The sequence below is a fragment of the Diabrotica virgifera genome, chromosome 1 (assembly GCF_917563875.1).
Source record: "Diabrotica virgifera virgifera chromosome 1, PGI_DIABVI_V3a".
NCBI classification, from domain to species: domain Eukaryota; kingdom Metazoa; phylum Arthropoda; class Insecta; order Coleoptera; family Chrysomelidae; genus Diabrotica; species Diabrotica virgifera.
Window position 1 is genome coordinate 76,757,671 of NC_065443.1, and position 16,314 is coordinate 76,773,984.

At 32.2% G+C, this 16,314-nt stretch overlaps 1 protein-coding gene across 5 annotated transcripts in view; it reads right to left on the reverse strand.

Moving 5' to 3' along the window:
* Positions 1-296: 296 nt before the first annotated feature.
* Positions 297-16,314, reverse strand: part of LOC114349408 (broad-complex core protein isoforms 1/2/3/4/5) — a 242,775-nt gene continuing 226,757 nt past the window's right edge. For 4 of the 5 annotated variants that reach the window (XM_028299772.2, XM_028299774.2, XM_028299771.2 and 1 more), the window contains exon 7: positions 297-12,621. In XM_028299772.2, coding sequence (XP_028155573.1) covers positions 12,281-12,621 — 341 coding nt within the window. In that variant the 3' untranslated portion in view covers positions 297-12,280. The other variant, XM_028299778.2, reaches the window with a different exon arrangement.

The window sequence follows — 16,314 nt, forward strand, 5'->3', positions numbered from 1 at the left end:
AAAGTTAATTCAAGTGAAGGACTGATCTTAGACATGATTATACTAAATTCACAATCAAAATGCAGTAGAAATAAACAAACCAAGACACGTTAAATGCTACAAGGAGCACTCCCGAATCATAATTTACAATGTATAAACTTTGGAAATCATGATTTGGGATTTACAATGTGTATACATTGTAAATTATGATTCGGGAGTGCTCCTTGTAGCATTTAACGTGTCTTGGTTTGGTTATTTCTACTGCCGGTTCTACAAACAAATTATATGCCTTTTTTACAACAAATATCCATTTATAATTGTTATCACTTTGTTATAAATAGTATTTCGATTATAGTTAAGGTTTAGTTTTAAAGCTGTTTTCCTTTAATTTGAGCTATGATACAGATATTTTACGGCCGTAATTTTTGAATGTTTTTGTATTAAATTTTGCAATATCTCCAATTATTAAATCAAGGTTTGCTAAACATCATCCTGTAGTTTCTTTTGGAACAAATTGTATTTTGTAAAAGTAATGTACATATATTTGTTAGTTTACGAATTATAATCAGTTAAATAAATTCCCAGTTATAAACTTATAATAAATTATGATTAAGTTATGTAGAGTCATGAGAAATTAACATTCTGTAACGTATCTAATATAAATAATTTTATTCTCACTGTGTTTGTTGAACATTTTTACATACAAACTTTTAAATGTTTTAAATTGAATTGTGATAAACAATTATAGTGGTTGACAGATACAGTAATTTTATAGTCATCTCTTACTTTCTATTGCTTACCTTATGCTGGAGACTACGTGGTTTTTCCTGAAAATTGCAGTCACTTAAATAAATAAAGAAAATTTAACAATTTGCAGCCTTCACAATACATACTCAAGTCGCCAACTTCAATAATTTCAAATTCTCGCTATATCATAAACCATAATGTTCGGTCCAAATATTTTCTTATTAAAAAGATAAAATTTAAATATATGTATATATTTTTTTTATAAAATATCTAAAATTGCTACCTTTAGGTACAAATTTTAATACTGTTCAATTTATTCAATATATATATAATTTATTTTCGAAAATTACCCAAAAAATGTATGTTGGCATGAATATAGATATGCAAATTTGTTTTTCTAACAAATAATATTAACTAAAAACTTACGTCTATTTACTACATGTATATAACAAAAAATATTTACAATGGAATAAAAACATCCAGCCAGTTATTTTTTCCCAGAAAAAAATATTACCTACATATTAAAAAACTAAAAGTATATGGTACATTCAGTTTCATACGGAGTATTTCCTAACCTCAACCTTATAAACATACACGTCACCAATTTTAAAAAAATGGCAAAGCAGAATAAAACTTTTGTTCAGTACTTTTTCAAGTTATACCAAGGGTACGCTACAACAAAAGTCTAGAATTAAAACAAAGTACTAAAACAGTGAACAGATCCTTTCGACATAATTAGTTATACAATACTGAAAAGACATTAATAATTCTTATAAGGGTAATCAAAAATTCAATAACCTGACAAAATATAATATGCAATAAATTTTAACAAAATAGAATAAGAATATATGTATGTCTAAACTAACGATACAGAAAACGTAAAAAAAGGAGCACGGAAAGGAGATGAAAGAATTTTGTAGTGTATAACAAGGGGATTTTCTCGAAAGGTTTAATGGTTGACAAAGGAACATATTGTATATTATGTCGAATTCCACAGAAAATATACCTTTTTTATGCTAAAAATATTGTTTTTGAAATTTGAGGGCACACTCTTAGGGCCAATTTTTTTTTGTTTTTAAATATTTAAATCTGAAGGAAAAAATAGTGTCACCACCCGGAACAAGGGTAGTCATGTTTTTTGCGAAATTTCAAAAAATGAATAAGCGAAATAAGTTATTTTGGAGTGTAAAAATTTCGCGACTTAAAATCACTGTAGACTGTGATATTTCCAATTATTTAAAATTTTTGTTTTACAGTTTGTGTCAAAATATATAAAAACCTCATAGTTCTTGGTTGAAAATTTTGAGTCCTTAGGAATATAACTGATATTTTAGATTACATATATGTTCAAATATTATATAGGAAACACCCCGCTAAAACAAAATATTACACTATTTTTGTTCGTTACCTAAAATAATATAAAATTAAAGTACTGACTAGTGCTGACATTTGAAATTATGTACTTTCAAAAAATATTTTAATAAATTTTTTCCTATTGGCGCAGTCAGTAGGATATATTATAAAGGATAGAAAACTGCGCCCTATTGATAACACCGTTTTAAAGCCAGAGCCAACTGCTCCGAATGCAAATATCAACACTGCAGGTACAAGTCTAAATTAAATGTAAACATTTCTTCGAAAAAAATAACCATCAAAGATACGAAATTCCATCAACAACCCGACACTGTATGTCAATGTTCATTTACTTTAAATGGCACGTTTAAAAAAATATTTTTGAATCTTTTAGAAACAAATTTTCCAATGAAATGTCTTTGGTTCGACCGTATCACAAAAACTAAACAAATAAATAATTTTAAACCTAATCAGACAAAATGTTTTGAGGAGTCACAGCACTAAATATACAGTCAAAATGTATGCTAACTAAGGTGGTCCATATGAAAACTGTAACTACATTTTAAAGTAAAAGAAATTTTGAAAAACGTTCGCCGCCACTATAATAAAGAATCATACTAAAGTCCAAAAACAAACAGGGTGTGCTCTTTAATATTATGATAGAGAAACTATTATACCCGAGAGAAGAAATTTTAGGTGTTATTTCAAAAATATCCTCTTTGTTCTCGAGGTAGACTACGTTAGGAGAAGTTAACTAAAACAATTTAGAAAGCTTGATAACTAATTTATTTGATTTTAACTAAGATTTTTACGACATAATGAGAAATTAACTGAACGAATGGACAGAGGAAGTAAATAATTAATATTTTCTTAAACGTCTTCTTGAATTCACCTAACCTTTCACTTCAATGAGCACTTTTCACTAAGTTATCTTTAGTAAGAGTTAGACATTTCATGTTTCGTTCTTTCACGTAATCTCTTAAAATGATCTTTATAGAAATATTAAATCAAATACATTTATTGATTAAAAAATTTGATCTTCAAGATGCAATGCTCTCCCTATAGTCCAGCAAAATTATAATGGGCAATCAAGTAAGAGTAAATTTTGAAAAAAAATTTATTATCTTTGCAGTTGTAATCTATTGCTTGACTTTAAGGCAGTATATGATTAACTCTATGACTCTCGAAAGAGTATCATCGTTTTTTATTCTTCTTTGTCTTGGGTTGCTTGGAAGCTTATATGATAGCAATAATAGACCCTAATCAATAAATTCATAGTACATCGACCCTATTTTAAGGAATAAGCAAAGAAGATATATTGACCTGTATGCTCTTAAAATATTGATCAGTATATTATAAAACAGGTTTTAAACCTGCCAGAAAATGTAGGTATAGTTATGTCTATATTAAATAACAATGAAATATCTGTTAAAATTCATCATTTAGGTACTCCTGAAACTTACTGAAGCTGTTTTTAATGAAAAATCCTTTGTAAAAGATATACAATTTTTATTAAAATCCCTTTAAGGGCTACATCACAGAAGTTTTCGATATTTAAAAATATCATTATCAGTGTTTAGAACTGTTGATCACAAGCTCAGACACCACAGAAATACCAGGGTATGAACCCTTTCCTTCATAGGATGGATAACATTTATAAATAATTAGGCCCTTGGGCACATCATGACTCCCCATCACGTGAGGGTATCTAACCGTTTAGTAACCCACGTGATAGGAGACTCATGCTGTGCCCAAGGGCCTAATTCTTTATAAATGTTATCCATCCCTTGGAATTTTAAGCAAATATGCTAAGATAACCAATTTTTTCAACCAGTTCTAAACACTGATGATGATATATTTAAATATCGATAACGTTCTGTTATGTAGCCCTTAAAGCTACAGCTACAGGAAGAATCTTTCTTTTCCTTGTGGATTTTACTGAAGGATTTTACTTTTGAGACATTTTGTATAATTCCTTCAAATACTTAGAAGAGAGGTAGATCTATAAGAATAAAAGGAAAATCATTGTTCCAAAATGAAAGTATTAAAACCGACCTATGTTGTGTAAACATCTTGTACCAAATTAAAACTCTATGAAGGCTATTCTGCAACGGTGGTGATAATGATATAATTTGAAATGGGACAGTCCTTTTGATAACATTGTGGCATTTGAACTCTAATGTAAACAATACACATCTTAAGCAGAAGAAAAATGACCTAGAGGATTGCAAAGTATGAACCGACTCAAATAATAGAATAATGAACATATTTTTGGACATAAAATAAATTTCTTCATTCAAATAAAGCGGAAAAACATAAAAATTTTAACATGGTTTGGACCACCCTAATGCTAACGGTTGTCAAAATAGTAACCGTGCCTTTTCAGATCAAAAGGAATTATTTTTTAAGGAGTTCAAGTCATCGCTCGGTATATTAGCCGTTCTCTAACCTAAACATCACAGAAAACATAAATTTAGTCAACAAATAACAACAAATAAATACTATCAAATACCAAAAATAGAATTTTTAACAAAAAAGAAAAAAAATCACGAACCGAACGCCATTTTTTTAAATAAATTTTTCCGACGTTCAACGTGCAACGGCTATTACATCGAGCGATTCTTGAACTAGCATACAAACTAACTATAGACCAAGCACGTATACTAGAACGTAAATTCGTAAAGCCTCCTTGTGCCGATACTGTATTAAAATGGGCAATAAGCAACTCAACAAAAAAACCCAACCCAAAATGTTGTTCTTCTCATCGATACAATTTACAATGACTTAAATGTAAAATATAATTAACCAAATTATTAATTTTACGATGTTTACATTAATTTGTCTACCTGGAATAGCCAAATCGGCTTCCTCGATGTTGATTTATTACAATATTTTTTCTCTATATTCATTTAGTAAGGATCCATTTCGACAATACCAGCAGTTCACAAGAATATTGCAGCACACAAGATGGTTATTGAAAGGATGAATTATTTTAAAAAATCCTACAGACCGTCAGATTTCCCACGAATTCATCCCTTATGCCTTATATGAGATATAACTACGGTGACCATATGTACTTATTTAAGTAGGACAGTACTTATTTTTAAATATTGTCCTAATGTACTTTAAAACCTTTCTAAGGACACGCAAATGTACTTATTTTTTCTAAAAAATGAATATTTTTTATCTTTTACTACTTTTAAACAAATTTCTTTGTATACTGCTCCATGTATTGCAGCTTTTGTGTCTTGATGGTTTCCAATATTTCCATTCTTTTGTTGACTCTTCTCATGACTTCGTTGTTTTTTATAGGCTCGGTCCATGCTATCTTCAGGTGCCTTCACCCACAGTTCAAATGCTTCCAAATTTTTAGTAGTCGACGCGTTAATTGACCATGCTTCTATCTCGTAAAGCAGAGTCGAGAAAATATAACACCTTGCCAGCCTAACTCTCCAGTCTTAATTATTTCAATTGGAAAAAATATTGCCGTTTCAATTGCCGTTTTGACCTACTTAATTATTTCAGTTCTCTTGCACAAACTACCTTTCTCATTTTATTAAAGTTTGTTCTTGTCTTCTCTATTCGAACTTTGTTTTCTTTGGAGTAATCGTTTGTGTGATTAATTATTGTACCAAGATAGTTGTAGTTTTCAACTTGTTCTAAAGTTTTACCTTTAATTGTCATGCTTTTATCATTACTTTGGGTTTTTGATATCCTCATAAATTTAGTTTTCTTGATGTTTACTGATAATCCATATTCTTCTCCATACTCAACTATCTTATTCATTAGCTTTTGGAGGTTGTCCGCTATTATGATAGTATCGTCCGCATATCTAATGTTGTTAGTTGGCGTTCCATTTACCTTTATTCCTGCTGTTCCTCCCTCAAGAGCTTTTTCATAATTTCTTCAGAGTATGCACTGAATAGTAGTAGTGACAATAATACACACCCCTGTCGCACTCCTCTTTTAATTTCGAACTCTTCTGATGTGTGTTCGTTAATGCGTATGTGTGCCTGCTGTTTATACTTAATATAGATTTGTTATAATTCAAAAGTCATTGTATTGCAATTGTTTTGCTTTAAGGACGTCCATTAGCTCTTTGTGGCGGACTTTATCGAAAGCCTATCGTAATCTATGAAACAGACGTACATATCCTGGTTCACATCCAAGCATCTCTGGATTAGTACGTTGAATGCAAACAGAGCTTCACGGGTACCTACGCCTCTACGGAATCCAAATTGGGTTTCTTCAATATCCATATCAAGTGTTTGGTAAATGCGTTTATGAATGATCTTTAAAAACATTTTAAGTGTGTGAGACATCAGGCTTATGGTGCAGTGGTCGTGCACAAGACTTCACTGCACAAGTTAAACATTTTTACACAAAATGTGTAACCTACCTAGAAAACTGGAGTACAAATGTTCATGAATTTAAAGTATTCAAAAGGATAGATCTAAGAAGTGAAATAACATGGAACGATGTTTGTTATTCTCTCGAAGCTTTTAAATTGTATAGGTATCAAGGCAACCATGTTAAATGAAGATCAACTCTTTGACGAACTGGGAATTTTGAAAGACGTGCCTACAAGTGAAAAAATTGCTGAGTGGAACAGGGAAGAAAATAGTCAGGATCGATGGCTTCAAGGTTTTAAGTGTGTGGATCATGGACGTATAAATAAAGATTTTTATAATTAAAAATCTTTATTTATACGTCCATGGTGTAGATCAATTCAAACTGAAAAACTTACAAATATTATGAGAATGCGAATTTATTTTTTGTCTTCCGGGTACTGGTGCGGCTATCGTGCGTTTATTTTCTGTAATAAATAATTATTGGACGTCGGAAAAGTCACAAATGTCCATATCCACTCTCAAGGCAGCGATGCTGGTGTACGCAAATTTTGATGAGACTTGTATGAAATGTTTCATTTACTTCAGTCGAAGCCGGACCTTCTTAAATTAATTTTAAGTTCAGAAAAATATGAATGATGCAGAAAACCGGAAGAAGATGAGGCTATTCCAGGTCCCTCATCTAAAAACTCTTAATTACAGGCTTGTAACTTTTTCAAAGTTAATATAATGTGTTATGTTTAGTTTAATTGATATAATTTTTTATGGTTAGCTACATAGTTTATTTATTTTTAATGCCAAAAAGCCAAAAAGTTATATTTGTCCAATAACAAGATACATTTTGCGTTTTTAATACGTTTTTGTTTTTTGTACTTTTTTTTCTTTAAAAAGATATGGTCACCGTAGATATAACTGACAGGGTGAACAGCTTCACGTACCTTGGTTCCAACATGGGACCACTCTACTGAAATAAAACAACGCATAGGAAAAGCAAGATCACCATTCGTAACGATGAAGTCTCCTTTAAGAAGTCACGATTTACCACTTGGTACAAAAATATCTATCATCAGATGCTATGTTGAAGTCCTGTGTAGAATGAGCAAGGAATCCGAGCAGATTATAAAACAATCAAAGAGCGCCAATTAGAATAGCTGGCTGTGTTATGAGATATGAATAGAGATATGGCTTTTTTGCAACTCATTCTTTCTTCTTCAACCTATGTTCGTCCACTGCTGGACATAGGCCTCTTCCATTGGCTTCTCTCGATTTCTACTTTTCGTCGATTACATCAGTAGTCTTTGTTCTTTCAAGAATGTCAATATTTCGAATCCTGTTTCTCAAACTAATCCCTAGCATGGCCCTCTCCATCACTTTTTGGGTTGTACTGAGCTGCTCTAAGATTTTCTTTGTAAAGTCCATGGTCTCCAGTCAATATGTAGTTACAGGCAAGATACATTTGTCATAAACTCTACGTTTTAGACACGTTGGTATATCTTTATTCTTCAAAATAAAGCTTAACTTGCCGAAAGCTACTCAAGACAATTGTATGCGTCTTTTTATTTCGGCTATTTGGTTTTCTTTGCCGATTTTAATGGTATGTCAAGATATATATAGTGGTCTAAATTTTCAAAATAACAAGATTAGTTAAATTACTCATTATTTTTTTTTTCTGAAGGTTCATTTTGAGACCTACATTATTTGACTACTGGTTTAATTCCTTCAACATTTGCTCCAGTTCCTTGATATCTGTACTAAATAATACTATGTCATCCACAAACCTCAAATGACTCAAACATACACTATCAATGTTTAGACCTTTTTCCTCCCAGTCAAGCTGTTTGAATACATTTTTAAATGCTAAGGTAAAAAGCTTTGGTGAAATAGTATCACCTTGTCTAATATATTTACCAAGGCGCATTTTTTCAGTTTTTTCGTCTTCATTTATTTTGATGTGGAATGTGGCCTGTTCATAACTGTTTTTAATTAGTGTAGTGTACTGTGAGTCTATCGAGCATCCCTCAGGGCTGACAAAAAGGACGAAGCTTCAATACTATCGAAAGCCTTGTGAAAGTCAATAAATGTCATATGCCTTTGAGATATAATTCTGTGGTTTTTTCTATCAGCGTTCTGATGGTTTGTAAGTGATCATTAGTACCAAACCGTTTTCTAAATCCTGCCTGTTTAACCGGTTGACATAAATCAAGTTTTTGTGTTATGAGGTTGGTTATTATTCTTGTTAACATACTGATTCTTAAGGTCAAGGCATTTGGAAAGAGAGAACCAGGGAGAAGAAGAATATTTTGACTTCAAAACCTGAGAAAGTGGTTCAATAAGTCTACAACTGGACTATTCCGAATAGCTGCAAGCAAGGTTGGGACAGCCATGCTGATCGCCAACATCCAGAACGGATAGACGCCGTAAGAAGGAGAAGATGCCTTCTGAAAGGCATCTTCTCCTTCTGAAGTAGTATTGTAGTACTAAAAGTACTGAAGTACCGAAAAGATAAAATCAAGTAGACTAAATTATATGAAAACAGTAAGGTTTCCTAGGGAATTTTCTTAGGAAAATTGAATTTTTTTTAAAGAAAGTCGCATGTGCTGCGAATATTTCCTCCCTTATGTCATTTTTACGAATCAACAGAGGAGTATGAATTCTATTTTTTTTTTTAATTTTGGTGCCCGAAGGTGTTAATTATGACCTAAACATGTAATTTTAATAGGTCAGTGTCAGTGGTTTTTTTTCCTCATGCCACTGGAAAGTTTGTTAGTTTTCACGATGAGAAACCTGCAAAAAAAGGCATTCCGGCAAGTCATGAAAACGAAAAGTTTTACCTTGGAAAACTTGCAGAAATATGGTTCAGATTTGAACCGTGGTTGAACTTCGTATTGGAATCCGACGGTCCACAAGTATTATACTGATAAATTTATATCGCTAGATCAATTGACTCGTAATCTGTTTTTACATTTCCTTTCATTTAATAGAAACTTGGACGCCAGATAAAAAACATAAATATCGTATAGGAATATCTACTAGCTTCTTTGCATATTTAGCCCAATATCGTCACAACAATTTTGCACGAACTTACTTTAAATTTTTAAAATACTCATTGCTTGGCCTACCAACCTAATTTCATTAATTAATAATGAACAAATGCAAAAAATTGGCACATCATTATTTACATTGAACCCTGGAGAGATATGTAAGTCTGAAAAACCTTCACAGCAACACCTGCCTAGCTGTTTTTAGGACAGGCAACAACAGTCGAATCCGAATAGCCAAGAAAGATATCACACCACAAAATACCAAATCAGGTAATATAAAAATAGCTTTATTTAATTGTCTAATCGTAACGTGATGTTGAAAATTTGTGATTTTAACTTATTTGTACATTGTTCAAAAATCTATCAACAGAACGCTTACAAAATTAAATAAACTTTAAATATACATGAGTCAAAACACAATATTTTTAATTGCTTGTTGTATCATATCCAGTATTTGCAGTTATTCAATTTAAGATATCTTTCTGATTCGACTGGTATTACTTAATCCTTGATTTTAAACCTAGCCAAGTTTAAATAACATAAATACATAGAATAACATCTAAGATTTATTTCGCAGAATCTTGTTCTACGAAATTTTAATAAAAATCACATGAGCAAATATAATCTAAACATTTATCACATTTTTGATAGTTTTTTCTTAAATTTTTACTTGAGACTGAACAGGTAATTCTATTAAATAGCTAGATAAACAATTTACTTCCAGTCTTATACACGACCAATTAGAGCAATCGAACATCCACGTCTTAAACTAGATCAACATTCAATTTATAAAATCGATTTCTTATATTATTTATAATTATTCAATAATTTTATCTTAATTTGGTCTAATCGTTTGACTTTATCCGCAAAATGTGATAAATATTTGGATGTCAGGGGGTTAGAGACGATAGGATTCGTCGTTTTTTGAGAACTACCAATGAATAAATTTTGTTAGAAATGTATCAACAATCCTTAAACCCTAAAAAATGAACTCTTTGTCAATCAAATTATAGTATACCCGTAAATATATAGATCATCATTTTCAATGTAACATACTGACATCTCTAATTTTTGTATTTTGTGCCTTGTTTATAGATAAATAATTATTGATATAGTCTTTAAAACACTACATTGAGCAATCTTAAATGATTTGAAATGTGGAAATAGGTTCTTTTTTTTTATACTTGTTGATCACAATTATTTTCTAACCTAACATAACCTCTAATTTTTGCTTAAATAACATATCTATACCACGTTTATATTCCACGTTTATCACACCGCTGGGAGTAAAACTGTCAAACATCTTATGTTTAATTTTGTACCACATTGTGTTTCTTAAGTTTTTTGCCTTTAATAGTTTTTTAGTTGTAGTTTTCGAACATTTTGTTGTTGAATTTGTGTAGTTTTTAATTGTAGAAGGACCTACTTGAACGACTATTTATTTTTAAGCCGTGAATAAATAAACATGAGTGCATATTTTTAAAAGTTGTTAGACAATTTACAGATGTTGCTAGTAGGTACAAGCAAAAGATTGGCAAAATATATAATATATATTCATTTTCTCTCAAGGAGTCTGAATTAACCTACAGCGGAGAACGTTTTCCAATCGTAAGTAACACGGACATAGTTATTTAGCATTTTTATAGGACAATTTATAGCATTTAACCATTGTTTTTGTCTCTCAGATGATAACTTATGTAGTTCAGTTTTATGCTTAAAATGTAGCACTGATGGTAACCGCTAAAACTGAACTTTGTCATGATTACTTCGCATTCCACACTTCAATACACAACAGAAATGAGGCATATTATCTTTTTAAATTAATTCTTCTAGTGAAAATGTTAAATTAATCCTTCTACAAAACAAAATTACAAAGAAGCGTAACTAAAATGATATAAAACATATTAAGAACTAACGGAATAACATTTATGTTTCCCTCTCAGGCGCCATATTGATTTAATTTTGACAGTCTGTTGGAATGCCCTATAATACTATAATAGGTTAACTTTTTTTTATTAATTTGTTCTGAGGTATATGTTTCAATACTATTATAAAAATATGTTGGTTTGAGTTGTTAACAATTCTATAGTGAAAATATTTCTTTATATAAGAAATGTGATTGAAAATTAAGCTGAAAGTCTAAGCACAAAAAATGTCCTCTTACTATACACTTCTTACAGTGTGCTGTAAGTGTGCACGTCTGCACCCTTTCAGCACACTTTTAATAAACATCATGAGTTTTTACTGATGACATTAAAAAAATTATACTAGGTCTCATTCAAAAATGATATTTTAAGAAGAAATATCTCAAAGTTAACAAAAAAATACTAGTTTTTTAAGTAATCAATTGGTTGGCAATCCTATATTCTTTATTCAATTTGATACTTAGTCTTAAATGAAATACAAATTGATTTTTATTTAATTGACTTATGTTCTTTTCATTTAAGAGCAAGGAATTTGGATACAATTTATAAAGGTTTTATCAATTTTAAAGTTTTCCATTTCATTGGTAGTTCTTTGTCTAAAAAGTAGGGAATAAAATCTGAACTGAATCACAGTAACACTGGGAAAATGTCTCATATTTATGGGTAGATCACGATATACAGCACATTAAACGTGATGCATTAGAGGGTGATATGATGAAGATATGTCATCGGGTTGGGTTACTTCTTTTCTTGGGGGGTTGATTTATGGCTGCCTGCCAAGATGCATGTAAGTAGTAAATATAGACATATAAAAACTACATAGGGCTCTGTGGGGATTTGTACTTTCGGTTCAAATAGCTTTTTAGGCCGTTACCAGAGCAATGGCTCACTGGAGGCGCGGAGGCGGTTGCTGCTGTTGGAGAATGGGCGGTGATGTTGCTGTCGCAGCACTGGCACTGAGGACGCTCTTGATGGCCGTGGTCTTGAGCAATCGTTTGAGCATTCCGCTTGAACCGCGGTGTTGAAGACTCTTGTGGGTGGTGAGCGAGTTCTTGGTGCGATATCGTCGATGGCAGAACTCACAGAGGTACAAGGTGTCCGATTGTTCGTGCTTATCCTGAAAGTGCCTCTTGAGCGAGTAGTAGCAGCTGAAAGTGCGCCGACAGTAAGGGCACTCCTGGGGTTCGTTGATGCCTCCGGAGGTGGGGGGCGGCATCCGCACCGGCCCTGCAACAGCAGCACAGGGCTGTGGTGGAGTGGGCGAAGTCGGTGGGGACAACAACTGGGGCGAACATGCAGGCTGGTGGCGGCAGCAAGCGGCACAATTCATTACTACACATAGAGCTGCGGTAGCGGCAAGCGGGGTAAAAAAGGGGCTATGGATGGTACCTGGGAGTGTGGTCGAAGGCAGCGGCTGGGGCAGGTGCTCTGGCTAAAAGAACTTAATGTCGATATCCCCGGGACGCGACTTGTGGTACGTGTAGATGTGCGTCATTAGAGAATTCCGGGAGCAGTAAACGCGCTCGCAGATGACACATCGGTACTCCTCTTGTCGTTCTGCGTGCTTGTCAGCAATGTGTCGCTTGAGGGACGCCTTAGAGCACAGCACCTTACCGCACAGCTGGCATGTGAACACCTTCTTGGGCGACGCCCCTGCAACAGCAAAACCAAGCTCGCACTGGTCTGTTCGCGCGTGTTGCCACCAGCAGATTTACTAGTTTTAATCTACTAATTATTTTTTTAAATTGAAAATCGCGATTTGAAATTACTTTAACAAAAATTTTTGTCTTTAAAATAACAAAATGCCGGCGCCATCTTAATGACCGCACACTCGCGATCTGGCCATGCGACCTCAGCATTTCTGTTCGCAGGTTCGTTTAAATATTACCACCGTATTTTCGATACCGATGACGATACAAAATAATTTAAATTTATTTAGTTAAGCAATTGGATTGTTAAATCCATTTACTGCTATATAAATTTTACAAAAAATTGTTATAATCCATTTCACTATTCTGCAATGAACTGCTGAAAAAGTTTCGACATCACACGAGGGATCCAGCTCATAAACCTTTCAAAAAACACTAACAGCTAAAAATCCATTGGGAATATTTCATAACTCTTTCTCCAAATTCTAATAAAAAATAGTGCCTGCGGTGAAGTTTCTGTTATACTGAATTGTAGCAATTATTGAAACGTAATTTTGCAGACAATTCGTTTTTAATCCAAGATTTATACAGAGTGGGCCAAAGAAAACAGTCCACCTCGATATTTGGCAGTATTTATTAAAAGCAGAAAACAAGTCGATTTTTGATCTAAGGGGGACACATTTTTATGGTACATACATCTGTCATTTGTCAACCCACTCCCTTCCACTTCTCCCACCCCTTATTTTTCAATACGGAATAGGGGTCGTATGCTACCTTATTTGAAAAGTTGTTCAATTTTCTATTCAGTAATATTAACATTGACATAATTATTTATAAAGAATTAAATTAATTGACACAAAAAGAAGAATGTATGTAATTCATTTAACTCAAAATACATTCTACTACTGACAGAAAACAGAGAATATTGTTTTTCTCTTAGATTCAATATTCAACCTGCCAAGAGGCAGATGGGTGGCAGCTTGAACATTGAAATTAAGCGAAAAGCAGTGTTTAATAATCAAAAAACTTTTTTTTTCTATTTTGTGACAGCAGTAGAATATATTTTGAATTAAATAAATTACATACATTCTTCTTTTTGTGTCAATTAATTTAATTAAAATATTTTAATCTTGGACACCCTTTATAAATAATTATGTTAATGTTTATATTACTGAACAGAGAATTAAATAACCTTTTAAATGAACCTTTTAAATGATATAAGGGGTGGGGAAAGAGTCCCTTAGATCAAAAATCGACCTGTTTCGTAATTATCTTAAAATCTAATAAATCCTGCCAAATATCGAGGTGGACTGTTTTCTTTGGCCCACTCTGTATGTATGAATAGGTAATACTGAAAACTTCTGTTGTAGTTGGTTTAAGGATTTAATTAAAAATCCAAATGGATTACCGTAGTTGTTTAGAATGAACGTTTTCGGACTTACCAGTTCATCTTCAGTGAACTTTTCAGCGCTAATAACCGCAAAACCAAACAATGGTTGAGTTTAAATTGCTGTTTACATGTATAAAAGTATTAAATTAGCAGACTATAAATCGATGAAAATATATATAAGATAAATATATACGGGAACGGTTAGTTCCTACTCGATATAGCAATTTACATCTCTATTAGACCGCTATTGTCTGCCAACTCTGGTGGTCCAGAAGTAATCTTTGTGTCTGTCATCGACTTGCAGTTGACTAATAATACTTTTGAATATGTCAACAACATCTTAAACTCAACCATTATTTAGTTTTGCGGTTGTTATCGCAAGAACTCCAAAGTTCACTTGAGATGGACTGATAAGTCCGAAAACGTTTGTTCGAAATAACTGTTTTTTATTTTTTTTTTTTTTTAACTAAATACTTATACCAATTACAACAGAAGTTTTTACTTCAGTTAAAGTTTTTTGTCTTAAAATTTACTCTTTAAAGTTGCATATAAATGCAAAAAGACTTGAGTGAACTTATCACTTATCTTTCCTTCCATTATATTTGCGATATTCTTACTGGTAACAATTTTTAACATAGTAAAAATGACATTATGTTTTATGGGATTTTATATTATTATTTTTGAAGATTTAAGTGCTTAAATCACCTCGTGTACGTCGCAACTTAGTTTAGTAGTTTATTTCAAATTAATTTCGACATAATTCAGTAAATCTCTTGCAGGGATAAACTGAAATTGTACTAAAACTTTACAAATGCCATGGCTGACTGATGGAGTATGCAAACATATATCATAATGTAGAAGCCAGGGAACAGTTTCTATATTTGATACTGTTGCCTAGCTTCTCGTTGTAATAATAAAGAATTTTATTTTTAAACTTTTGAAATCATTGTCGAATATAAAGATGAATTAATACAATTTTCGTAAGAATCTATACGGATCCAAAACTTAATATTTAAGAAATATCTAAAAAAACGGCTCTCCAGCAAAGTTGATCTCCAACAATAAAAATATTTTGGACATATGAGAGCAGACACAGAAAACATGGAAAGACTAAGGAAGGGTGGAAGGCCGAAGATCACAAAGAGGTCCCCAAGAAGATGTATCGACCAAATTACAGGAATATGCAAAACACCTATGTATAAGAAACAAGAAATATCCAGAGATAGAGATCTTTGGAGACAGACGATACACATCACGATGATCACTACTCTCCCTCTGGGGGTCAGGACTGAAGAGAGAGATCTCAGAAAATCGCAGAAGTCTTAAGTTTTATAATTCCAAGAAATGTACTGGACAGGAAGTAAAAGTAACAAACGAATAGAAGACTCTTCCTTTCCTTAACAATTTTTGTTGTCTAAAATTGAAATATTTGTTCATAATTTTTTTGCTTTACGAAATTTTCTCGATCATCAATATGATATCATCAATATTAAAAAAAAAAGAGTTTAGTAACAATAATTTATTTTCTAATATATACAGTGCGTTGAAATAAGCGTTACTTCCCCTTATGAATTTATTTATTTTCAGGACATAAGCAAAACGCTCGGACAGGTCGATTTTTAAAATAATTATAGTATATTATAGCATCAATGTTTCGAACTTTGCGCGATCCCTCTTCAGATGACCGGCATAACTTTAATTTTTTTTAAATGGGAAAGTGCATCATGTGACACCTCATTTAAAAGCTTTTGAAATACTGATTACAAAAATGTATAATACTTTAATCCTTTTTGAGAGCGTAGGCGCAAAATTTCGGTCGAACTCTTTTTAAACGCATTCATTTTTTTCGAATCCTGAGAAAACTAATACGTATTTTTGAAA